This window comes from Salvelinus fontinalis, chromosome 14 (assembly GCF_029448725.1).
Source record: "Salvelinus fontinalis isolate EN_2023a chromosome 14, ASM2944872v1, whole genome shotgun sequence".
NCBI lineage: Eukaryota > Metazoa > Chordata > Actinopteri > Salmoniformes > Salmonidae > Salvelinus > Salvelinus fontinalis.
In genome coordinates, this window is record NC_074678.1 from 47,769,057 (window position 1) to 47,795,986 (window position 26,930).

General features: G+C 45.2%; 1 protein-coding gene and 1 pseudogene across 1 annotated transcript; one reads left to right on the plus strand and one right to left on the minus strand.

Moving 5' to 3' along the window:
* The first annotated feature begins 2,856 nt into the window (after window positions 1-2,856).
* Window positions 2,857-11,781, plus strand: LOC129869340 (toll-like receptor 4; annotated as a pseudogene).
* Window positions 11,782-22,771: 10,990 nt separating this feature from the next.
* LOC129811035 (fucose-1-phosphate guanylyltransferase-like) lies at window positions 22,772-25,813 on the minus strand. The gene is made up of 4 exons (XM_055862143.1): window positions 25,539-25,813; window positions 25,203-25,370; window positions 24,590-24,682; window positions 22,772-24,469 (listed from the first exon to the last, which is right to left on the minus strand). The coding sequence occupies exons 1-4, from the start codon at window positions 25,609-25,611 to the stop codon at window positions 23,073-23,075; spliced, it is 1,731 nt and encodes a 576-aa protein (XP_055718118.1). The 5' UTR covers window positions 25,612-25,813; the 3' UTR covers window positions 22,772-23,072.
* Window positions 25,814-26,930: the final 1,117 nt, after the last annotated feature.

Genomic DNA, 26,930 nt, shown 5'->3' on the forward strand with positions numbered 1-26,930 from the left:
TAGCGATATAGCTTATTCTTCTTTTACCCAAATTGAACACTCAAGACTAGATATACCAATATGTCTATGTGATAAACGTATAAATAAGGCTATGGCTTTGTGTATGTTCATTACTATGCTTCTTACCATTTCCGTCAATTGGTGGAAACGGCATATTCCTCCTCAGTTCATCCAGAGATGGACCTTGGGAATCACGTCATCCTCGCTAAAAACAAAAAATACACAAGTCGTTATCAGGTTGTAATGTACTTCCCACTCTAGAATGCCCTTCTAGCCAATCAGAAACGAGTATTGAACAATGCCATGGCTTAAAGAGTTAATAACCCCTACTACACCACTTACTTTAAAGCTGAGCTGCACTAAAGGTGTTTGCCTTGGCGCATTTGTTATTGTTGTTTGTTTTGTTTATCGAACAGAGGCGATGTGCATCCAGTGCCGTGGTACTCTGCTGTTCTATCCTGTGTGCAATGATGTCAGAGGAAAAGAAAACCGTGGTGGTTGTGTGAAGTAGCGTCTTTGTTGTTGTAATATCGCAAACGGACGTGGCCGTGTCACCGCAACGGATTCCAACTTTAAAGGAACTTAAAACGACAATTCTGCGCCATAGGGTTGGGGTATATTTCGCATGTGCTCCCCAATGAAAGATAAATTAGGTTGAGTTAGGTGAAGCAGGTATAAACACATCTCTGATGTCTTCTGATGAATCTAGCATGACCCCCCCCCCTGTGTGATGGTAACATTGTCACACTGGTATAAAGGATTTGGAGACAGGCGCAGGAATACACAAAGACCGAGGGAACAGAGGGCACATATATAGTATACTAATCAGGGGAAATGGGAACCAGGTGTGTGTAATCAGACAAGACAGTCTGGGGTTGGTGATAATGAAAGGCGTTCAGTGAAGCCTAGAAAGACGGTGACGTAGACCTCCAGAACTGGTGAACAGAATGAGCAGCAGTACCGGGGGGATCCGTGACAAACACGACACCCCAGGACCTAATAACCACGCTCTCTCACTTTCACGTTGAGTAAAAACACAATTTATGAAACTTTTGATCTACTGCCAGGACATTTCTAACGGACAGACAGACACGTCAGCGGTAGAGCACACATACACAAATCCAACTCCAGTTACTGTGTCCCTGGAGACCGTTGCCAGGCTCACTGCTCTCTATTCCCTTCTCTCTCCACACACACTTGCACTTGCACTTGCACACACACGCACGCACGCACGCACGCACGCACGCACGCACGCACGCACGCACGCACGCACGCACGCACACACACACACACACACACACACACACACACACACACACACACACACACACACAGGGCTGGCCACCAGTGGCGTCTTTAGTCCTTAGTCAGAATATCATTCATGTTTTATTGCATTTGCTTGCATTTGTTTTCCCTGACCCGTATCCGGGCAACTCCACCTCTAACCGTTGCAGTAAAGTATCTCTAGTGTTGTGCCCTGCTCAAACAATGGGTCAAGGCGAGTGCTATATCTGCAACAAAGCTCAATTCTATCATTACAGGCCCAGACATGACATTCATGGAATTCCTACTAGTACTGGACTTTACACTCAACTTGGTTATGCCTAGCAATCCAGTTTATTGTGCACTTAGAGAAAGGAAACGCAAGCCAACATGCCCAGATAGAGAAGAGATAAATGTCTTATCTCCCTAAGTGAAACTTTAATTTAACCCACTCTTACTCTAGAGTGAGAGTGGGTAGGAGATGATGATATCCTTGTCTGGTCCCAGATAACTTTGTGCTGTGTAGTCAACACCTACGATCATTATCAATGCCAGGCAACGACAGATCTAGGATCAAAATAGTGATGCCCTACCTCAGAGTCCAGACTGCGTATGCGTGGGCGTTGAGTGCGTACTCCAGCCCGAAGCAGGAGCAGAGGGCGGCCACGTGACTCCGACCAGGACTGCCCCTCGCCAGGCAGTCAGAGGAGCACGAGGGCGACAGGGACCTGCTGCTGTTACGGGAGGCCAGTGACATCAACTGTGGATCACACACACACACACAAATATGACATTATATCCAACAAGTATCATATCATAAGGACAGTCAGGAAAGGAATCTGGAAACGTCTGAAATGTAAGCAGCACGCATCTATGTTTATTCCCACCTGATTTAGATTTTTACTTTAGAAAGCTTGTTGTATGTTTGTGGATAGCCAAGCAGTAACTCCATACTTCAACATTGCATAGGTATACCTCTAGTGTGGCCAGCACCTCAGAGAACTCAGGCCTATCCTGATTCAGAGGAGACAAAGCAGAATTAAATCACCTCATAATATTAAGCAACTCTCAACAGAACAAAGACACACACACACACACCTGCGCTCTCTCAGTCTGTCTGTGTGGTCATTTGGATCTACCCACGCATACATCCAAGGTGAACCCTGCTTCAAAAGCAGGCTTTAGATCTCCTACTTCACTGTAAGAGAACTAACAGAGACAAGAGAAGAGGTACTCAATAATACATTGCATTCACAGTGGCCATGGTCTGTGTGCTGTTTTTATTGAACCAACCCAAGAGAGTATCCAAATTGTGCTTCTTGAGAGTGTCTATTATTAAAATGCACAATATTCATCAGCCTTATCAACAATTAAAAGGCTTCAATCGATGTATATTGCTAATAATCATCTTAATCAACGTTCATTCACATGTTTCTACACTTTTAAACATGAAAGTCAAAAATGAACAACCGTGGACACCTAGAAATGGTTGGACTATGTGTACATGGCGACCCTCAAAAAAATGGAAGCATGTTGATTCTGCCCCCAACTGGACCTTAAATTCAAGCACATGACCTTTGGCACAGTTTCGGAATGGGTAGGCTGGGACACTCAGGCCCTAACAAGAGAAGGTAACTACGGTTGAGATCGTGAGAGCAGAGCTGCTGATAACACCACAGCACAACATTTCAGTCCAGAGAGACGGTTGTCTGGCAACCCAGCCCTACAAACAGAAGAACTAGGACCCTGGAGCATCATGGGAGATAAGAGATGAATGCCGCAACCTGCCCGCAACAGGTAATGAGGGAATAATAAGCTATGCCACATCTAGTGGGTTCGTCACAGCCTGACTCTATGGGATGGCCATGCGGTTCATGAGTAGCTGTAGATTGTGTGGCTGTGTGGATTCATGCAGCAACACAGCACCTGGGGAATAGAGTTCCATTAATTATAGGTTTGATGATACGTTCTAAACCCCTCTGCTAGCATCTGACCTTAGCATTGACTCTGGTGGAAACACCTCTACAGGTCTATACAAGTACAGTAAACTTAGCTCATATGAACTTAGCATACTTTACAACGTGAATTTAGCATACTTAGAACATTAAATCAGTTGTCACATATAGTTGCAGGTATCCTAGTGGTTAGAGCATTGGGCCAGTAACCGAAAGATTGCTGGTTCAAATACCAAAGCCGACAAGGGGAAAAATCTGCCCTTGAGCAAGGCTCTTAACCCTAATTTGCTCCAGGTGTTCTGTACGACTATGGCTGACCCTTTAAAACAACACAGTTCACTGCACCTATCTGGTGTATGTGACTATACAAATGTTTTTTCAGTTAATTTGAACTTAGCATAATTAGCATTCAGCTCATATGAACACTCACACTCTCTGAAAGGGGCTATATATTGTACGAGGACACTGACCTCTGGACAGTCGTTTCAGTCCCTCATTAGCATCTCAGAGATGGGTTTGGGGATCGAGTAGACAATAGGAGGCCGGATGTGGTGGTAGGCCATGTCTGCAGCTGTGATGAGGATAGGAAAAATCACATTTCTTTCAAAGTTAATTAACTGTCTTTCAAAGTTAATTCCTAAAAATCCAAATAACTTCACAGATCTCCATTGTAAAGGGTTTAAAACACTGTTTCCCATGCTTGTTCAATGAACCATAAACAATTAATGAACATGCACCTGTGGAACGGTCGTTAAGACACTAACAGCTGACAGACGGTAGGCAATTAAGGTCACAGTTATGAAAACTTAAGACACTAAAGAGGCCTTTTTAAAAGAAAGATGCACAGGGTCCCTGCTCATCTGTGTGAACGTGCCTTAGGCATGCTGCAAGGAGGCATGACAGGACTGGCAAAAAGTGCTGTTCACTGATGAGTCGCGGTTTTGTCTCACCAGGGGTGATGGTCGGATTCGCGTTTATCGCCGTAGGAATGAGCGTTACACCGAGGACTGTAGTCTGGAGCGGGATTGATTTGGAAGTGGAGGGTCTGTCATGGTCTGGGGTGGTGTGTCACAGCATCATCGGACGGAGCTTGATGTCATTGGAGGCAATCTCAATGCTGTGGGTTACAGGGAAGACATCCTCCTCCCTCATGTGGTACCCCTCCTGCAGGCTCATCCTGACATGACCCTCCAGCATGACAATGCCACCAGCCATACTGCTCGTTCTGTGCGTGATTTCCTGCAAGACAGGAATGTCAGTGTTCTGCCATGGCCAGCGAAGAGCCCGGATCTCAATCCCATTGAGCGCGTCTGGGACCTGTTGGATCGGAGGGTGAGGACTAGGGCCATTCCCCCCAGAAATGTCCAGGAACTTGCAGGTGCCTTGGTGGAAAAGTGGGGTAACATCTCACAGCAAGAACTGGCAAATCTGGTGTAGTCCATGAGGAGGAGATGCACTGCAGTACTTAATGCAGCTGGTGGCCACACCAGATACTGACTGTTACTTTTGATTTTGACCCACCCTTTGTTCAGGGACACATTATTCCATTTCTGTTAGTCACTTGTCTGTGGAACTTGTTCAGTTAATGTCTCAGTTGTTGAATCTTGTTATGTTCATACAAATATTTACACATGTTAAGTTTGCTGAAAATAAACGCAGTTTACATATCTGTTGTAAAGGAGAAGATGTTGCCTATTAACATTATTCATGTTTAAGTCTAAGATAACACATTACCAAGAGTACTCATAGAACAGAAGTAAATATGTAATTTTCTTCAAAGGAATAGATGTTGAGCTAGCTTGGTCGCCAGTCTGTTTCTGCTCTCTTGACAACTCCTTGTGATAGCACATACAGATCTGGGATCAGGCTATTGTTGAGCATGGTTTGAGCAGGAAACATGGGTGTTTCAGTGAACATCCTGTTTATCTTGTCACTACTCTTTCAGATTGGTCCTACGTGTCTGTGCTGTCCCCCCCTGGGCAAGATCAAAAGCATGACTAAAAGTACCCCAGCACTTCAGCTGATACACACACACACACACACACACACACACACATATACACATGCACATACACACACTCTGCGTAATCCATCGTCCCAGCAGCACGTCACATCCCTGTCAGCTGGCAGTGACTCACTCACCGGTTCACTGGTTACTGTTGCTATGGGACTTATTACAGAGTGTCTACCAAATAAAATAATATGGTACAACAAGCCAATGTAAAAAAAGAAAGAAAATGTTCTCTGAAACTCCCTAGGCATGTCAGTTAAGAACAAATTCTTATTTACAATGACAGCCTACCCCTGCCAAACTCAGACAATGCTGGGTCAATTGCACACCACCCTATGGGACTCCCAATCACAGCTAGATGTGATACAGCCTGGATTCAAACCAGGGACTGTAGTGACACCTCTTGCACTGAGATGCAGTGCCTTAGACCACTGCACCCTTTTTTGAGCGCCACCTGCTTAGCAATTTTTATTTATTTTTATTAACAACAATTAAAAATCTTGCCTGTTTTGCATGTTATTTTGGCGTTAATACGTGTCACATATCAGTTTGCGAACAATATAAAAAATAAATAATCATTTAGTTAATAAAGCCGTATACAAACATGGTCTCTTTTTTGTTTTCTTGAGTAAGGCAGCATCAAAATGCAGGTGTTTCAGCCTAGCTCAGTGCTTTCTGTGGTGGTGGGGCAGCCAGTGGAAAATAAGGAGTGTAGGGGTTGGTAATGTTATCTAGTTGCGCCGTGATTGAATCAGTGTTCTGTCACTCATGGGGACACGAAGGCAACACACAATCTATGGGTGCTGCCCTAGAGTTACATTAGAAGTGCCCATCCAAGAAGGCTGAAGGTCATTGGCCACAGATAAAATGATGTCAAATCACGTTATATCTACAGTAGCTTTGATTGGACTGATCATGTCAACATCATACTTTCAAAATCTTAGCTAGCAGTCATCATCATGAATCAAGCAGTTTAAGGTCAGACCATTACTTTTTCACATCAGCCACAGTTCTGTCTTGCTGCCCCACCTCGTTCACAGCTGCGGCGACAGACTCCCAAGCTACCTGTTTAGCTTTGATCCACTATTTAGTCCACTGAATAATATGTGTTGCCTGTCTTCAATCTCCTCTACCATCGCCTTGATCTCATCTTCCAAAAAGTTTGCTTTTCTCTTTTGGTCCATGGCTATTCCTGACTCAACCATTTGTGCTAGCATTCTATAAGGGAAAATCTCTGATTGTAAGGCACGTTCAGGTGCCGCCAATTTTAAGATAATTTCAGATTTAAAGATCACAGGTGCGTAAATTACAAACGGGCTTCTTAGAACCTGCGTCAGTGTAAGGGCTGTCTCTCTCCTCATCCTCGGACGAGGAGAGGAGAGAAGGATCATCAGACCAAAATGCAGCAGTAGGGAAATAGGCCATCTCTTTATTTGAAAAAAACTATGATGGCAACACGAAAAACAAAACACTTTCAAATATACAAAACAAGAAAACGACGTTGACGAAACCTGAACATAAACTTACATAACTAAACGTAAACTCACGGACAGGAAACAGACGACATCAAAATAAACGAACAGCCAAACAGTCCCGTATGGTACATACATTACACGACACAGGAGACAATCACCCACAAACAAACAGTGAGAACAGGTCCCTACTCTTAATTAGAGGAGAACGCAAAACACCTGCCTCTAATTAAGAGCCATACCAGGCAACCAAAACCAACATAGAAACAGATAACATAGACTGCCCACCCAAAACACATGCCCTGACCTAAACACATACAAAAACCAATATAAAACAGGTCAGGACCGTTACAGAACCCCCCCCTCAAGGTGCGAACGCCGGGCGCACCAGCACAAAGTCCAGGGGAGGGTCTGGGTGGGCAGTTGACCACGGTGGTGGCTCCGGCTCTGGACGCTGTCCCCACACCACCATAGTCACTCCCCGCTTCTGTCTTCCCCTCCCAATGACCACCCTAAAACTAACATCCCCTAAATGAATGGCCAGCACCGGGAGAAGGGGCAGCACCGGGACAAGGGGCAGCACCGGGACAAGGGGCAGCACCGGGACAAGGGGCAGCACCGGGACAAGGGGCAGCACCGGGACAAGGGGCAGCACCGGGACAAGGGGCAGCACCGGGACAAGGGGCAGCACCGGGACAAGGGGCAGCACCGGGATAAAGACCAACACCGGAACAAGGGGCAGCACCGGAACAAGGGGCAGCACCGGAACAAGGGGCAGCACCGGGACAAGGGGCAGCACCGGGACAAGGGGCAGCACCGGGACAAGGGGCAGCACCGGGACAAAGGGCAGCACCGGGACAAGGGGCAGCACCGGGACAAGGGGCAGCACCGGGACAAGGGGCAGCACCGGGACAAGGGGCAGCACCGGTACAAGGGGCAGCACCGGTATAAGGGGCAGCACCGGGATAAGGGGCAACACCGGGACAAGGGGCAACACCGGGACAAGGGGCAGGTCCCGGCTGATATACTCTGGCAGATCCCGGCTGAGGGACTCTGGCAGATCCCGGCTGAGGGGCTATGGCAGATCCCGGCTGAGGGGCTATGGCAGATCCCGGCTGAGGGGCTCTGGCAGATCCCGGCTGAGGGGCTCTGGCAGATCCCGGCTGAGGGGCTCTGGCAGATCCCGGCTGAGGGGCTCTGGCAGATCCCGGCTGAGGGGCTCTGGCAGGTCCCGGCTGAGGGGCTCTGGCAGGTCCCGGCTGAGGGGCTCTGGCAGGTCCCGGCTGAGGGGCTCTGGCAGGTCCCGGCTGAGGGGCTCTGGCAGGTCCCGGCTGGACGGCTCTGGCAGGTCCCGGCTGGACGGCTCTGGCAGGTCCCGGCTGGACGGCTCTGGCAGGTCATAGCAGGACGGCTCTGGCTGGTCATAGCAGGACGGCTCTGGCTGGTCATAGCAGGACGGCTCTGGCTGGTCATGGCAGGACGGCTCTGGCTGGTCATGGCAGGACGGCTCTGGCTGGTCATGGCAGGACGGCTCTGGCTGGTCATGGCAGGACGGCTCTGGCTGGTCATGGCAGGACGGCTCTGGCTGGTCATGGCAGGACGGCTCTGTAGGGAGGAGAAGGAGAGACAGCCTGGTGCGTGGTCTAGGCACTGGCTGCGCTGGAGAGGAGGAAACAGCAGGAGAGAGAACCCGGAGAGACAGCCTGGTACGGGGGGCTGCCACCGGAGGACTGGTACATGGAGGTGGCACCGGGTCTACCGGACCGTGAAGGAGGACACGTGCTCTTGAGCACCGAGCCTCCCCAACCCTACCAGGTTGAATGGTCCCCGTAGCCCTGCCAGTGCGGCGAGGTGGAATAGCCCGCACTGGGCTATGCAGGCGAACCGGGGACACCACCTGTAAGGCTGGTGCCATGTACGCCGGCCCGAGGAGACGTACTGGAGGCCAGATACGTTGGGCCGGCTTCATGACATCCGGCTCGATGCCCAACTTAGCCCTCCCAGTGCGGCAAGGTGGAATAGCCCGCACTGGGCTAAGCACGCGTACTGGGGACACCGTGCGCTTTACCGCATAACACGGTGTCTTACCAGTACGACGCCTTCTACCTCCACGGTAAGCACGGGGAGTTGGCTCGGGTATCCTACCCGGCTTTGCCACACTCCTCATGTGCACCCCCCCAAGAAATTTTTGGGTCTGACTCACGGGCTCCCAACCGCGTCGCCGCGCTGCCTCCTCATACCAGCGCCTCTCAGCCTTCGCTGCTTCCAACTCCTCCTTGGGACGGCGATATTCCCCTGGCTGAGCCCAAGGTCCTCTACCATCCAGGATCTCCTCCGAAGTCCAGGAGTCCTTGTTGCTCTGTTGAGCATTCCCTTGCCGCTTGGTCTTAGCGTGGTGGGTGATTCTGTAAGGGCTGTCTCTCTCCTTATCCTCGGACGAGGAGAGGAGAGAAGGATCATCAGACCAAAATGCAGCAGTAGGGAAATAGGCCATCTCTTTATTTGAAAAAAACTATGATGGCAACACGAAAAACAAAACACTTTCAAATATACAAAACAAGAAAACGACGTTGACGAAACCTGAACATAAACTTACATAACTAAACGTAAACTCACGGACAGGAAACAGACGACATCAAAATAAACGAACAGCCAAACAGTCCCGTATGGTACATACATTACACGACACAGGAGACAATCACCCACAAACAAACAGTGAGAACACCCTACCTAAATATGACTCTTAATTAGAGGAGAACGCAAAACACCTGCCTCTAATTAAGAGCCATACCAGGCAACCAAAACCAACATAGAAACAGATAACATAGACTGCCCACCCAAAACACATGCCCTGACCTAAACACATACAAAAACCAACATAAAACAGGTCAGGACCGTTACAGTCAGCTAGGTTTTTTATGCTCAGTATCTTTAATGAATCGAATGCAAGCACACCGTCGGAAATGATCTTACGACTAAGTTCAGGTATAAATCTAAGATTTCTTTTAAATAAACGAGGCCCCTGGACTTTATTTGTGATAGGCACCAAAACTGCTCTGACACCAATGGAACTGTTATTGAGCTTCCTCGATAGATTTCTATCGTCTTCAAGAAGTGATTTTTTCTTTCAGTAATGCACGCCGGTTAGAAAAATTAGCATTCAGATGTTTTGAAAACAATTTGCCCAATGAGCTACAGATGCAGTTTTGCAGTCCGGTATAAACAGACTGGGTTTTTTCTCTTTCAATGAGAAAATAATTTCCTTTGAGTCTGTTTTTGAAACAGTGTTGACACTTTCAATCACAAAACTTGATTTATGGAACCATGAAATTGGGAACTACTCGATCAGTGGAAAAACTGTCAAGGGGTACAGGTACTCAGCTTGAATTTTCCTGATGGTGTTAAGGCCCGTGTTAATCTGATCTTGATCCATCATTTAACGAATCTCACCAACACGATTTCAATGATATCCCTTCTGAGCCCCCGAGTGAAATTAGCTTTGTGACACTCAGACGATTCCTGTCACACGGTTGAAGATACTTTTGTTTCAAGACTATCCTTTAGCAAACATCACCTCAGATAACTTCTGTGGCTTGATAAATTCAAAATGGCTGGATTTAAGACGCTATCAAATCACCACTACTGTGGACTTTACGGAACTTTACGGGACTTGGTGAATTGGGATTCCTAGACCTAGGGGATAACAAGATCTCCCAACAGTTTATTTGGCATGCAAAGCTTAGAGACCCTATTACTGGTAAATAATCCACTCATGCAAACTTCAGAATTTGCGTTCACACGTCGCTGACGAACGTAGATTTAGGAAACATTCACCATCCATCCAGCCAATGTGAGAAACCTGCAAGTGTGAGTATGAATCTGATGCACATGTTCTGCTAAACATCACCGTCGGCAGTGACAGCACCCCGAAACCAGGCTTCCCCCTACAGCTCTTCACTCAATTGAGTGTGATCTTCCAGGACTGCTGGAGACCATTATTTCAGTCTGTTGTCCACTTTAATGCTGTCACATGTGGGCCTAACTTCGTCGCAAAGTACTTCCTCTCCATGCAGGAATTAGAGTTTGAGTTGGTTCTCACACCAGAGTTTCTGAGAGAACAAACTGTGGACATGAATAACCTGAACAGGCTTGTGCAGCTGAGGTATCTCAAGATAATAGAAGTGGATCTCAGTGTGCAGCTAGTGCTGGGCATCATGTTCCATAACTTGACCAGGCTGGAGAGCCTCTGTCTGATTGAATGTAGGATCCTCACTTTGGAGGAGGAGCTGAGCAGAGACCTGCACTCCTCAGTGTGATTCAAGTTCAAGCCCGAGAGGAGTTTAGCATGTTTGAGGGCTTCCCAGAGCCTCTGACCAGCCTGCGGTAGTGTGCATGGACTTCTTCGGTCCTCGCCTATACCGCTACTGTCATAACGCCTGGCTGGACAACTGGGCCAGAGAACAGAAAAATCTCCAGGTCATCTTTTGGCTTACTGGGGGGGTTGCTTCTCTTTTAGCTGGTCGTCCTGCTCCATCAGCTGGCTTGGGGACTATGTTGGTCCTGGGCCACATTGTACTGCCTCCTCCAGCCAGCCACAGGCAGAGGCCCAACACCAGAGGGCACCACCCCTACAATGCCTTTGTGTTTTACAAAGTGGGAGAGACGAACGCTGGGTGGTGGAACAGCTGCTGCCTGGAGCAGGGGGGGCCTCCCTTCCTGCGTCTCTATCTGCATAGCAGGGACTTCCAGCTAGGGGAGGACATTGTGAACAACATCACAGACAGCCACTACAGCAGCCACCACACCCCATGTGTGGTGAGTCATCACTACCTGCACAGTAACTGGTGCTCCCTGGAGCTGTGACTGGCACCCTGTGTCTGCTGTTGGAGCACAGGGACATTCTCATCCTGGTCTTCCTGTAGGACATCCCCCCCCTAGGCAGCTGTCTACCCAAGACTGCCTGGCTAGGCTGGTCAAGACTAGAACCTACCTGGACTGGCCCCAGGACCCGGACCTGTAGCCTGCCTTCAAGGACCGCCAGTGGACCAAACAGACTCCTCCTGAACCAGGCCCCAGATAGTAACACAACCCACAGATGCACAATTATCAACAGCATTATTCAGGGCTGGATTAATGCAGGGTCTTACCAGGGCTGAAGCACTTGTGTCTAGGCTTGTACGGGGCTGAAGAGGCAGAAAAAAATACAGTAAAAAAAATATATAATAATAATAATAAAGGAAATATGTACTGTATACAGTGCCAGTCAAAAGTTTGGACACATCTACTCATTCAAGGGTTGTTTTTTGTTTTACTATTTTCTACATTGTAGAATAATAGTGATGACATCAAAACTTTGAAATAACACATATGGAATCATGTAGTAACCAAAAAGTGTTAAACAAATCAAAATATATTTTATATTTGAGATTCTTCAAAGTAGCCACCCTTTTCCTGGATGACAGCTTTGCACACTCTTGGCATTCTCTCAAACAGCTTCATGAGGTAGTCACCTGGAATGCATTTCAATTAACAAGTGTGCCTTGTTAAAAGTTAATCTGTGGAATTTCTTTCCTTCTTTAATGTGTTTGAGCCAATCAGTTGAGTTGTGACAAAGTAGGGGCAGTATACAGAAGATAGTAAAAGACCAAGTCCATATTATGGCAAGAACAGCTCAAATAAGCAAAGAAAAACGACAGTCCATCATTACTTTAAGACATGAAGGTCACTTAAAACGGAACATTTCAAGAACTTTGAAAGTTTCTTTAAGTGCAGTTGCAAAAACCATCAGGCGCTATGATGAAACTGGCTCTCGTGAAGACTGCCACTGGATAGGAAAACTCAGAGTTACCTCTGCTGCAGAGGATACGTTCATTAGAGTTACCAGCCTCAGAAATTGCAGCCCAAATAAATACTTCACAGAGTTCAAGTAACAGACACATATCAACATCAACTGTTCAGAGGAGACTGTGTGAATCAGGCCTTCATGGTCGAAATGCTGCAAAGAAACCACTACTAAAGGACACCAATAAGAAGAGACTTGATTGGGCCAAGAAACACAAGCAATGGACATTAGACCGGTGGAAATCTGTCCTTTGGTCTGATGAGTCCAAATTTAAGATTTTTGGTTCCAACCGCCGTGTCTTTGTGAGACGCAGAGTAGGTGAACGGATGATGAGGCATGGAGGAGGAGGTGGGATGGTGTGGGGGTGCTTTGCTGGTGACACTGTCTGTGATTTATTTATAATTCAAGGCACACTTAACCAGCATGGCTACCACAGAATTCTGTAGCGATACGCCATCCCATCTGGTTTGCGCTTAGTGGGACAATCATTTGTTTTTCTACAGGACAATGACCCAACACAACTCCAGGCTGTGTTAGGGCTATTTGACCAAGAAGGAGAGTGATGGAGTACTGGCCTCCACAATCACCCGATTGTGGGAACTCCTTCAAGACTGTTGATAAAGCATTCTAGGAGAAGCTGGTTGAGAGAATGCTGTCACGTTCCTGACCTGTTTTCTCTTGTTTTTGTATGTGTTTAGTTGGTCAGGGCGTGAGTTGGGGTGGGCATTCTATGTTATGTGTTTCTATGTTTAGGTTCATTGTCATTTAGCCTGATATGGTTCTCAATCAGGGACAGGTGTTTTACGTTTCCTCTGAGAACCATATTAAGGTAGGTTGTTCACACTGTTTGTTTGTGGGTGGTTGTCTTCCGTGTTTGTGTCTGTGCACCACACGGGACTGTTTCGTTTGTTCGTTCGTTTGTGTAGTCTGTACCTGTTCATGCGTTCTTCGTGTATATGTAAGTTCTCTAGTTCAGGTCTGTCTACGTTCGTTTATTTGTTTTGTAGTTTGTTGAAGTATTTTCGTGTTTCGTCTTTACTTTAATAAATATCATTATGTCATATCACAACGCTGCACTTTGGTCCAATCCCTACTCCTCCTCTTCGGACGAAGATGAGGAGAACGACCGTTACAAATGCCAAGAGAGTGCAAAGCTGTCATTAAGGCAAAGGGTGGCTACTTTATTAGTTACTGCATGATTCCATATGTGTTATTTCATAGTTTTGATATCTTCACTACATTTACATTACATTTAAGTCATTTAGCAGACGCTCTTATCCAGAGCGACTTACAAATTGGTGCATTCACCTTATGACATCCACTACTATCCACTACTATTCTACAATGTAGAAAATAGTACAAATAATGAAAAAACCCTTGAATGAGTAGGTGTGTCTAAACTTTTGACTGGTACTGTATATATACAGTACATCTATTGCCTCTTAATATTGTACAATCTGTGTGTCGCTTCATTGGCCTGTGCTATTGTTTGTTTGAATTCAAGACCAGCTTGATCTCGGTTTGTCAGTATCAAAGTAGCCACTCATTTCGTTCATTTGTGTGGTATTAAACAAGATTCAGCTAATGTCTTCTGTCATGTAAAATAACGAACAATTGCATGAAATGCGTTTTTAAAAAGCAGATTTTTTTTCGGACCCGGCAGCAACAAAAAAAGACTTGTGGAAATCCTAAAACGTCTCTGCTCAACTGTAGCCTATGCCACATGGCAATCATTATTATGGCTTTATTATAAAGAGGCTTTTTCTTCAACAGTAAATTTACCACGCATCCAATTGCATCTTAGTGCACGATTTTTTACAGAAAAGGGGGGGGGGGGGTAGTGTACCTATAAAAAAAAAAACAAGGACCCAGACAATTTGTTAATCCGACCCTGCCATTTTTCCTTCCTCTTACATACAATACCAAACTGTATCACAACAGAACTATATAACAATTTAAAGAGTATGTTTGTGTAACTGGCTCTTCGTTAAATATTAGTATGTTATTATTTTATTAAGGATTGGCCAGTAATACATTACTTATAATGTTTGAATAAGGAAATACTTAATTAAAGCCTAATAAGACATAAGAAAGGCCTCATTAGCTACTTATATACACACTTATAAATTACACATTAGTTGCTAATATGTATACCTTAAAATAAGGGATACCTGTACCACAAATGGTGCTAGCAATGAAGAACAAAGTAATTCACAGTGCCCAGCTGGAAACGTGTGTATCATGATAAAGGCAGGCTATGCATTAGAAATCTACAATGAATACTGTCTGTCTCCATAGTAACTGTTTCAAGTCTCAGTTCTTGGTACTGTCTCTACATCAGTCTTTCCCATCATTGATCTATACTAAGTGTTACTCTGCGTCTAGATGAAGTCTAACAGTCTATGAGCTGGCTCATTGATCTACTGCTGTGTAAAGTGGTATCAGTTGATTGGCAGGGCCAGGGAGCATCAATCTGCGTTGCTAAGTGTCGCTGTTGCTCCTCTAATGATGTGTCAATGGACAGGATCATCAAACAAGCTGATCATCGCCATTGACTTGGCCAAGGGCATGGAGTCCCTGCACAACCTTAGCCAGCCCATCATCCACAGGGACCACAACAAGTAAATGTGGAGGGTGGGGGTCACTGTGTGCGTGTAGGGGGGAGGGGTGCGTGTCAGATTTGGTAGCATTGGTAGTAAGGTTGAATTGTGACTGTGAAATGAACTGTTGTGAGTTATTCTACTTATGATGATATTTGCAATTTCTAGTCACAACATTCTACTCAATGAGGATGGACATGACGTGGTGACCAACTTTGGAGGTAAGCAGTTACAACAAACCTTTACAGTATAATGAAGACAGATTACAGTAAAATAGCTATTTCCTGTAGTTAATTAGTCATTGACATCACTAACATCATTATCAAGATCATGAACCCTTTTGTTCCCTCTTCAGAATCCAGGTTCCTGTCACTTGAGGTTGTGGACAATATGACCAAGCAGCCTTGTCCAACTTCCTTATTCACCATACTATAAATTACTACGTAATGTGAATTAGGACCTGGAAGAAACTGCACTCAGGCAGAATGGGTCTAGATTTGCTGTGTCACCAATGGGGATAGTGCTAGGTCTGTGCTTTTCAGCTCAGATGCTGTGCGTGTGTGTGTGTGTGTGTGTGTGTTATGCTCCCTGGGGGAAGCCTTCGCTGAAGAACAATTTGTCTTCGGTAGCCAGAGTGTTGGTAATTGGTAATTGAACCTGGCATGGATGGCCCCAGAGACATTCACTCAGTGTACCCGCTACACTGTCAACGCAGACATGTTCAGCTATGCCCTGTGTCTGTGGGAGCTGCTCACTGGAGAGATTCCCTTTTCCCACCTGAAACCTGGTATTCCCTGCATGAATACAAAACACACAAATCTGAAACTGTATTGGGAGAATGTGAAGCAATATGAGTAAATATTGAATTGTTCCAAACGTGTAATGTAAACTCAGCAAAAAAGAAACGTCCTCTCACTGTCAACTGCGTTTATTTTCAGCAAACTTAACATGTGTAAGTATTTGTATGAACATAACAAGATTCAACAACTGAGACATAAATTGAACAAGTTCCACAGACATGTGACTAACATAAGTGGAATAATGTGTCCCTGAACAAAGGGGGGTCAAAATCAAAAGTGAGTATCTGGTGTGGCCACCAGCTGCATTAAGTACTTCAGTGCATCTCCTCCTCATGGACTGCACCAGATTTGCCAGTTCTTGCTGTGAGATGTTACCCCAATCTTCCACCAAGGCACCTGCAAGTTCCCAGACATTTCTGGGGAGAATGTCCCTAGCCCTCACCCTCCGATCCAACAGGTCCCAGACGTGCTCAATGGGATTGAGATCCGGGCTCTTTGTTGGCCATGGCAGAACACTGACATTCCTGTCTTGCAGGAAATCACGCACAGAACGAGCAGTATGGCTGGTGGCATTGTCATGCTGGAGGGTCATGTCAGGATGAGCCTGCAGGAAGGTTACCACATGAGGGAGGAGGATGTCTTCCCTGTAACGCACAGCATTGAGATTGCCTGCAATAACAACAAACTCAGTCCGATCATGCTGTGACACACCACCCCAGACCATGACGGACCCTCCACCACGAGTACAGGCCTCGGTGTAACGCTCATTCCTTCGGCGATAAACACGAATCTGACCATCACCCCTGGTGAGACAAAATCGCGACTCGTCAGTGAAGAGCACTTTTTGACAGTCCTGTCTGGTCCAGCGACGGTGGGTTTGTGTCCATAGGCGACGTTGTTGCCGGTGATGTCTGGTGAGGACCTGCCTTACAACAGGCCTACAAGCCCTCAGTCCAGCCTCTCTCAGCCTATTGCAGACAGTCTGAGCACTGTGCGTTCCTGGTGTAACTCGGACAGTTGTTGCCATTCTGTACCTGTCCCGCAGGTGTGATGTTCGGATGTACCGATCCTGTGCAGGTGTTGCTACACGTGGTCTGCCACTGCGAGGATGATCAGCTGTCCGTCCTGTCTCCCTGTAGTGCTGTCTTAGGCTTCTCACAGTATGGACATTGCCATTTATTGCCCTAGCCACATCTGCAGTCCTCATGCCTTCTTGCAGCATGCCTAAGGCACGTTCACGCAGATGAGCAGGGACCCTGGGCATCTTTCTTTTGGTGTTTTTCAGAGTCAGGTTAAAGGCCTCTTTAGTGTCCTAAGTTTTCATAACTGTGACCTTAATTGCCTACCGTCTGTCAGCTGTTAGTGTCTTAACGACCGTTCCACAGGTGCATGTTCATTAATTGTTTATGGTTCATTGAACAAGCATGGGAAACAGTGTTAAAACCCTTTACAATGAAGATCTGTGAAGTTATTTGGATATTAACGAATTATCTTTGAAGACAGGGTACTGAAAAAGGGACGTTTCTTTTTTTGTTGAGTTTAGCATTAGATATACATTATATACACTCCATGACCAAAAATATGTGCTCACCTGTTCCCGTGTAGCTCAGTTGGTAGAGCATGATGCTTGCAACGCCAGGGTTGTGGGTTCGATTCCCACAGGGGACCAGAATGAAAAAAAAGTTTTAAAATGTAGGCACTCACTACTTACTGTAAGTTCCTCTGGATAAGAGTGTCTGCTAAAAAATAAATGCTCATCAAATGTCTCCTTACAAAATCATGGGCATTAATTTGGACTTGGTCCAAATCCCAAAGGTGTTTGGTGGGGTTAAGGTCAGGGTTCTGTGCAGGCCAGTCAAGTTCTTCCACACTAATCTCAACAAACCATTTCTGTATGGACCTCACTTTGTGCACGAGGGCATTGTCATGCTGAAACAGGAAAGGGCCTTCCCCAAACTGTTGAAACAAAAGATGGAAGCACAGAATAGTTTAGAATGTCGCTATAGCGTGAAGATTTCCCTTTACTGGAATGAAGGGGCCTAGCCCTTAACATGAAAAACAGCTCCAGACCATTATTCCTCCTCCACCAAACTTTACAGTTGGCATGCATTCAGGCAGTGAGCGATTTCCTGGAATCCGCCAAACCCAGATTCGTCCATCAGACTGCCAGATGGTGAAGTGTGATTCATAACTCCAGAGAACGAGTTTCCACTGCTCCAGAGTCCAATGGCGGTGAGCTTTACACCACTCCAGCTAACCTTTGGCATTGCGCATTGTGATCTTAGGCTTGTGTGCTGCTCGGCCATGGAAACCCATTTCATGAATCTCCCGACGAACAGTTCTTGAGCTTACGTTGCTTCCAGAGGCAGTTTGGAACTTGGTATTGAGTGTTGCAACAGAGGACAGTCAATTTTTACGTGCTTCAGCTCTCGGCAGTCCCGCTCTGTAAGTTTGTGTGGCCTACCACTTTACAGTTGAGCCGTTGTTGCTCCTAGACATTTCTACTTCACAATAACAGTACTTACATTTGATGGGGCAGCTCTAGCAGGGTAGAATTTTGACGAACTGACTTGATGAAAAGGTGGCATCCTATGATGGTGCCACATTGAAAGTCACTGAACTCTTCAGTAAGGCCATTCTACTGACAATGTTTGTCTATTGAGATTACATGACTGTGCGCTCAATTTTATACACCTGTCAGCAACAGGTGTGGCTAAAACAGCCAAATCTACTACTTTGAAGCGGTGTCCACATCCTTTTGTATATATAGTGTATAATATCAGATAGACAACATTAGTCAGTCAGTGAGTATGACAGAGTATCCCAGTGACCCCCTTCTCCTCTACTCATCTCCTCCGGGCTGGGAGTACTCATTGCAAGGGGAGTCATCCAGGGGACGCTTGTAGTGTTTGAGCAGAGTGTTTGGCATAACGATGAGTGACAAGGAGTTGACATGATAGCACAAACAGATCAGGGACCTGGCTAAATCTGTATTGCTGATCCCCCGAAACCTCAGTGTAACGGCTGATTTCCTCCTCTTCGTCTGAAGAGGAGGTGTAGGGATCGGACCAAAACGCAGTGTGTTGTGAAGACATGATGAATTTATTTAGACAAGACGAACACGTAACACACTTGAGAAATTACAAAACAAAAAAACGACGTAGACCGACCTGAACATATGAACTTACATAAACACGAAGAACGCACGAACAGGTACAGACTAGAACAAACGATACAGTCCCATGTGGTACAAACACTGACACGGAAGACAATCACCCACCAACAAACAGTGAGAACAGCCTACCTTAATACGGTTCTCAATCAGAGGAAACGTCAAACACCTGCCCCTAATTGAGAACCATTTCAGGCAACACATTGAACCCAACATAGAAACACATAACATACACTACCCACCCAGCTCACGCCCTGACCATACTAAACAAATACAAAAATAACGGAAAACAGGTCAGGAACGTGACACTCAGGACTGGACACACTCTAGGCATTTTATCAGGAAAGAAAAATAGGACAATAATGTGTGATATTTGATGTGACTTGTGCTCCACCATGTGGCAACACCATAAAATATCTCCATGCATCACAATCACTGTATGAAAGGTCAAAACAGTGTCATGTTTTGGCAATAGGATATTAACAGTAATTGGTCATTCATACCTCCAAATATGCAGTAGAGACGCAACAGGGACAGCCCCCTCCCTGTCCGGTAATTGAAGTTCACCTTTTGGGAAGCTTAATCAGAGCTGAGCAGTACAAATACAACATACTGTAAATCGAGTGTAAAAACGTATAATTCCAATAGTTATTACATTGTACTATACACTGTAATAAGAACACTCACGTAAAACATAATCGATGCCATTAAAATATAATATATTTAATAAAACATATACCAATAGTAATAATCATCCCAGAATATGTTTTTTTACACAACTGTTGCAAAAACTTTGGACATTGTCTAGAAATATGAAATGTACATGGAGACAGGGCATGAGTCTCATATTATTTCTGTGATGTTATGATGATGCGATATCATGACATGTGAAAGACTATAGGGAATAGGGATGAATGCATCACTTTAGTCACAGAGAGCTACTGTTTCCTGAAAACCAGTTTGAGGTCTATCAGCTCTCTGTCTTTGATGCGTAGGTAATCCTCAAGCCTCTCGATGATCACGCAGTACGACTCACTCAGCTTCTTCCACTCATCTTAATATGAGTTAGCATTATACATTGTTAGCCTGCTTTACTGAGTTACAGTGCATTCGGAAAGTATTCAGACCCCTTGACTTTTGCCACATTTTGTTACATTACAGACTTATTCTAAAATAGATTTTAAAAAACATTTTCCTCAGCAATCTATACACAATACCCCATAATGACAAAGCGAAAGCAGGTTTAGAATGTTTTGCAAATGTATTACAAATGAAAACAGAAATACCTTATTTACATAAGTATTCAGATTCTTTGCTATGAGACTTGAAATTGATCACAGGTGCATCCTGTTTCCATTGATAATCCTTGAGATGTTTCTACAACTTGATTGGAGTCCACCTGTGGTAAATTCAATTGATTGGACATGATTTGGAAAGGCACACACCTGTCTATATAAGGTCACACATTTGACTGTGCATGTGAGAGCCAAAACCAAGCCATGAGGTTGAAGGAATTGTCCGTAGCGCTCCAAGACAGGATTGAGTCGACGAAAAGATCTGTGGAAGGGTAGCAAAATATATCTGCAGCATTGAAGGTCACCAAGAACACAGTAGCCTCCATCATTCTTAAATGGAAGAAGTTTGGAACCACCAAGACTCTTCCTAGAGCTGGCCGCCCGGCCAAACTGAGCAATCGGTGGAGAAGGGCCTTGGTCAGGGAGGCGACCAACAGTGGTGGAAAAAGTACCCAATTGTCATACTTGAGTAAAAGTAAAGGTGAAAGTGAAAGTCACCCTGTAAAATAGTACTTGAGTAAACGTCTAAAAGTATTTGGTTATAAATATACTTAAGGAACAAAAGTATAAATCATTTCAAATTCCTTATATTAAAACACACCAGACAGCACGATCTTCTTGTTTTTTTTAAATGTACCTTTAGCCAGGGGCACACTCCAACACTCACACATAATTTACAAACTAAGCATTTGTGTTTAGTGAGTCCACCAGATCAGAGGCAGTAGGAATAGGCAGGGATATTCTCTTGATAAGTGTGTGAAATTGACCATTTTCCTGTCAAAATGTAACGAGTACTTTTGGGTGTCAGGGAAAGTGTATGGAGTAAAAATTATATAATTTTCTTTAGGAATGTAGTGGAGTAAAAGTAAAAGTTGTCAAAAATATAAATAGTTCAGTGAAGTACAGATACCCCCAAAAACGACTTAAGTAGTACTTTAAAGTATTTTTATTTAAGTACTTTACACCTCTGGTGACCAAGAACCCAATGGTCACTGACAGAGCTCCAGAGTTCCTCTGTGGAGATGGGAGAACCTTCTCTGCAGCACGCCACCAATCAGGCCTTTATGGTAGTGGCCAGACGGAAGTCACTCTTCAGTAAAAGGCACATGACAGCCCTCGGAGTTTGCCAAAAGGCACCTAAAGACTCTCAGACCATGAAAAACAAGATTCTCTGGTCTGATGAAACCAAGATTGAATTCTTTGGCCTGAATGCCAAGCATCATGTCTGGAGGAAACCTAGCACCATCCCTACGGTGAAGCACAGTGGTGGCAGCATCATGCTGTGGGGATGTTTTTCAGTAGCAGGGACTGGGAGACTAGTCAGGATTGAGGCAAAGATGAACGGTGCAAAGTACTGAGGGTTCCTTGATGAAAACCTGCTCCAGAGCCCTTAGGACCTCAGACTGGTGGATATCTGATATTCTCTCTGGGGAAACCAAACAATCATACCAGCATGACATCATAGACTAGAAACTTGCCTCCGAATGAATGCCGATAGGCCACTACCTATATATTACTGTGTAGCATTGTTTCCCAACTCCTGTCCTCGAGTACCCCCAACAGCACACACTTTTGTTGTGGGCCCCGCACAGACAAACTCACCTGATTCAACTCATCCAGGGCTTGATGATTAGTTGACAAGTTGAATCAAGTGAGTTTGTCCAGGGCTACAACAAAATTGTGTGCCTTTGGGGGTACTCCAGGGCCGGCTCCAGGCATAAGCGACAGTCGGGGCTCAACTTACTGTTGAGTTAGAATAGTAGCATACACAAGATGCAAGTTCGAAATGTGGTTGTGCATCAGCAGTTTTCCTCTTGTTTTTTCAGTCACTCAATTAGCCATGTCATCTGACAATTTTTTTATTCATATATTAATCTAGTCAGTTTGCTAATCTTGTAGTAATCATAGCCGAATTACCGACCGGGCAAGCAGGGCACGTGCCCAGGGGCCCTGACCTCCAGGGGGCCCATACTGATTTTGTTCACCACTCTCACTCAGATATCATTAACATGGAATAAGTAATGTGTAGAATTTCAGGAAATTAGCTTTAAAACTGCAGATAATTCTCTCTGCCCCATTGCAAAATTAGTAGAACTGCAGAAAACTTGCTTTAAAACATCAAATGTTCTCTCCATTTTCAAGAGGGGGGCCACCAAAAATAATTGCTCACTTGGTAGGGGCCCCCCAACCAAATCTTGCTTCATAGGGCCCCCAAAAGTCTAGAGCTGGCACTGCACTGCTGTACAGGATGTCAAAAGCTGTCCCTTACACTTGCGCTCTGAAATTGAGCACAGTACCAGAATCTATTTTAATTCTGAGGAAAGTGTCCCACACCAGCATAGGACAATGAAGAGACAAACACAAATTTCGAATATTTTTTGTCATTATTACAAAATGGATTGTCATTACCCAATAATTTCCCCATAGACAATTCTTTTAATACTACAGAAATAACATCTTTGTAACAAAAAAAAGCTACATCCAAAAGTCCCGTTTATGTATCAAACAGCTGATCCAACCATTGTACCTGAATGCTACCAAATGCCCACCACATTGTATCCCTACTTCTGTTCAATTTAACACACAATCCTTCCCATCATGATTACAAAAAGCACAATGGTATTACAATCAACAGTAGCCTAGTTATCACTATAGCTCACAGTCAGCTCCATTTCTTCATCTTTACATCCTCCATTAGTTTCTTCCTGTACTTGAGCATCTCCTCCAAGTTTTTACATTGCAGGGCCTCCTGTAGAGACATCAGCTTGGTGCCTGGGGGCAACGTGACAGTGGACCCGCCCGGCTGCAGCATCTCCAGAGTCAGGGAGAACGAGTCGCGCATGTCCGGGCACACAGGGAAGAGACAGGCGTTCCAAAGACTACAACTCGATGTGTCACCAGAAAACCTCAGGCTCTCGGGACTCAGACCCCACTTGGCCAGGCACTCGACCAAACTGTCCCCGAACAGGTTCAAGCTCTCCATATTCGCAGGGGCCCCCACGCTCTTCTTGAGGTCGTCCTCGATGCCGAAGGCGACGGTAACAAAACAGGTTTGGCCCTCCCGGTTCACGCAGAGGGAGTGCATGAAGGTTCCATCAGGCACCTTCAGGCCCGCACCTACCCAGCAGCCGCTGAGAATGGTCCGCCCACCAACATGAGCGCCGGCCTCCAGCCTACAGTACTCTACCACCGAGCCTGGTGTTAAAGAGCAGCCGGGCTTCACGTCACTGTGCATCGCGCAGCAGACCTTACAGCTAAAGTTTTGGCTGTAGCCTAGCACCTTGTATAGTCCCAGCTCACCCCTCAGGCACGGGTTCTCTGTGAGGTAGAAGAGGTACTCGGTGGTGGTGCCGATGTGGTAAAACTTGGAGTGGTTGAGAGCCACCAGGTTGAGCGGGGTTCCCTTAAGGCAGTGGAAGATCTTCTGACGCATCTCCACCAGGTTGCTCTCCTGCTTGGTGACGTTGACAGTGTTGTTGGTGTAAGCCACCGTGGCTTGGGGACCCAGGGCCTGAAGGAAGTCCCCATAGGCATCTATCTCACAGCCCAAAGGACCCACTTCTCGGAATAGACTAAGCAATGACATTGCAGTGTTGTAATCTACATAATATGTACTGTCTGTGTACACAAACTCTGCATCACTCAGAAGTGACATACAGCTATCCTGGTTCTTACACACAGCACCATTTTCATGCATCTTCTTGACGCTAGGTTTGTGCAGAAAATGGAGGCAGGTCCTGTATTCCATGTCAGCCAATACAGACTTCTCCTTCTGGTCCAGCACAAATACTCCATGGGTTGTTCCAATGGAGATGGGGGAGGGATGGGCTAGAGCGGTGAACCCAGACCTGTCAAACCTGATGTTCTCATCCTCCGCTATGCTGTAGAGCTCTATGCAATCCGCACTGGTCACCAGCACACCCGGTTTCATGTGCTTGGGGAAATCCACAAACACGGCCAGTTTGAGCTCTAGCATCTGGTAAAGAGGGTCACCCAGGGGTATGGGGGTGAAGATTTTCCCCAGGGCACTGGCATTGGGCAAACGCTGACTGAATCCACCTAGGAAAATCAAAGTTATTTGAAAACAGTAAACAATAATATAGGCCTATCTTACATTTATATCACTTTCAAATAATTTCCAACTAATATACAGTTTTACAATGTAATGAGCGATTATACCTGCATGAATCAGAAGGACCCTGTATCCACCCAGCGCCTTCCCATAGATGTCTTCCAGACGTTGCAGAGAGTACAGTGTTGCGCCTCCGTTTCCTGCGAGAGAAGTTCAATTCAGTCAAAGTGAAATGCTTCAGTGAAATTAGGGGCAGTATGTATCAAGGTTCTCCGAGTAGGAATCTAGGATCAGGTCCGCCTTGTCCATGTAATCTTATTCAGTGTGATTCAAAAGGTAAAACTGGGTTGGTATAATTTATGGAACGTTCCAACGCGAATCTGTACCAAAAACTTCGTAAATAACAAGGTTGTCAACAAATAACGCATTCAAAGTTGTATAGCGGCCGAATGAGACACCGGGTAGGGAGAGGGGTATTTCATTCCATTTTTCACTCACCATGTTTATTCCGAAAATGTCTGTTCTCACTTTGGTAGCCTATGGACAAACATTAAGAATAAGCTACGTGGTGAGTTGATCGTGCTACTTTGTATGCGTTGTTTGTTGGCAACCTTGTACTTTGCGTTTTTAGAACAGATTCCTGTTGGAATGTTCCACAAAATATACCCACCCGGCAAAACTGGTCCATAATCAGCACAAATCAGGATGGGTTATCCTCACCTATTTTGGCTCCAGGTGGATCTGAGAACACGTGATATGAAATGCCAAGTGGGATCTCTTTCCTCTCAAGTTTCTCTGAGATCTGAAGCTCGTATGCTTCTCTCTGGTTGTCATCTACAGCGGTTAAAACAACTAGATCCCAAAACTCTCCAGGTTGCACCTGCTTACCTAAACGACAAGCAAACATGACTTAAATGACACTGATAGCCTATGACTGGTGACTAGGCTACTACTGCCTATCAATCAATCAGTCAATCAAATTGTGTAGAAGTCACTATCCTAAAGCTTTTACATTGAACCCTTCAAGTTTGAATAGTTACAATAGGCTACACTTACCACGTAATGTATCGAATCTCTCAAGTTTCTCCATTGTTGCAATTTGCAACTTTTTACTTCCTTGTTCGTTCATTCTCCTGGCTCAAAGTCAAGTGGTCTAATGCATACGAAACGGGCGTCCGCAGAACAACTAACATCACATTTGCGTCATTCAATTTTTAAATGTAGCCTATTCAGTTCTTGTGGATATGGAATGGATTGAAATTTAAATGCTCTGACTCGAAACTGCTGCAGTGATGTCACCTGCCTAATTTCCGGGTTTAGTCACATGGTTATTATTATGCCCGAGGGCTACAATCAGAGACAGAAGAGGATGCGAGACACCACACTCCCTCATTTTCTTCTCGTTCATATACATTCAAAGAACTAAGTAGACCAGGCCCAGCTGCTATCGCATTGGTATCTATGGGACCTTTATGTAGACCGGAAATTATAAATTTTATTCAATGGTAAAGGACATCTTTATTTATCCACAATGTTGTACAAGACTGCAAAAAAGTTGCCATTCTGTCTAGCAGCGAGAGACTAGTTACAAAGTAACTAATTATTTAATCGATTCAATGACACAGAAGGCTTTGGCTACAACATAGCCCAGCGATTCTCAAATGGTGGGTCGAGAGGTTTTTAGTGGATTGGCGGTGTCCGACACACACATTTAAAAAAATATATATATATAGGGATTATTCAATAAAGCCATTGTTGTCATTCAACAAGAGACGAATCATTTGAATGCATTTTTTTTCTTGGAAATACTGCACCAGAAATACTGCAATTAATGACCGATTTCTTGAGTTATTTTAGATGAATTCTGGTTATTTTTAGGAAGTGTATACTAGTCTACGGCGTCTCACAATAGACAAACAGTACTATTGCCGCTTTTTAAAATGTATTTAACTTGGCAAGTCAGTTAATTACAATGACGGCCTACCCTGTCGATGCTGGGCCAATTGTGCACCGCCCTATGGGACTCCCAATCACAGCCAGATGTGATACAGCCTGGATTATAACCAGGGACAGTAGTGACACCTCTTGCACTGAGATGCAGTGCCTTAGACCACCACTCGGACGTTTTTCAAGCGAATGTCTTTTATTAAGGGAGTATGCGAGCATACTCGTCTTTATAAATAAATCCATCAGACATGGACACCTGCAAGAACATGTTTGATATAGTGCTACAGAAGGCCGAAAATGACATTGATGAGCAGTGGCGTGTATTCATGGAAGCCAAGTGAAGCCAGGCTTCCCCCAAAAATGTACCCTCCAAAAAATATATATAAAAAGGAATAATAGTGTATCTTTTGTCTCATATTTTTTTTGTGTTTCATATTTTTCCTTCAATTCGCAAGAGGCTGAATGTATCTCACAGGAGAAAGCATCCGAGCGAGCGAAACA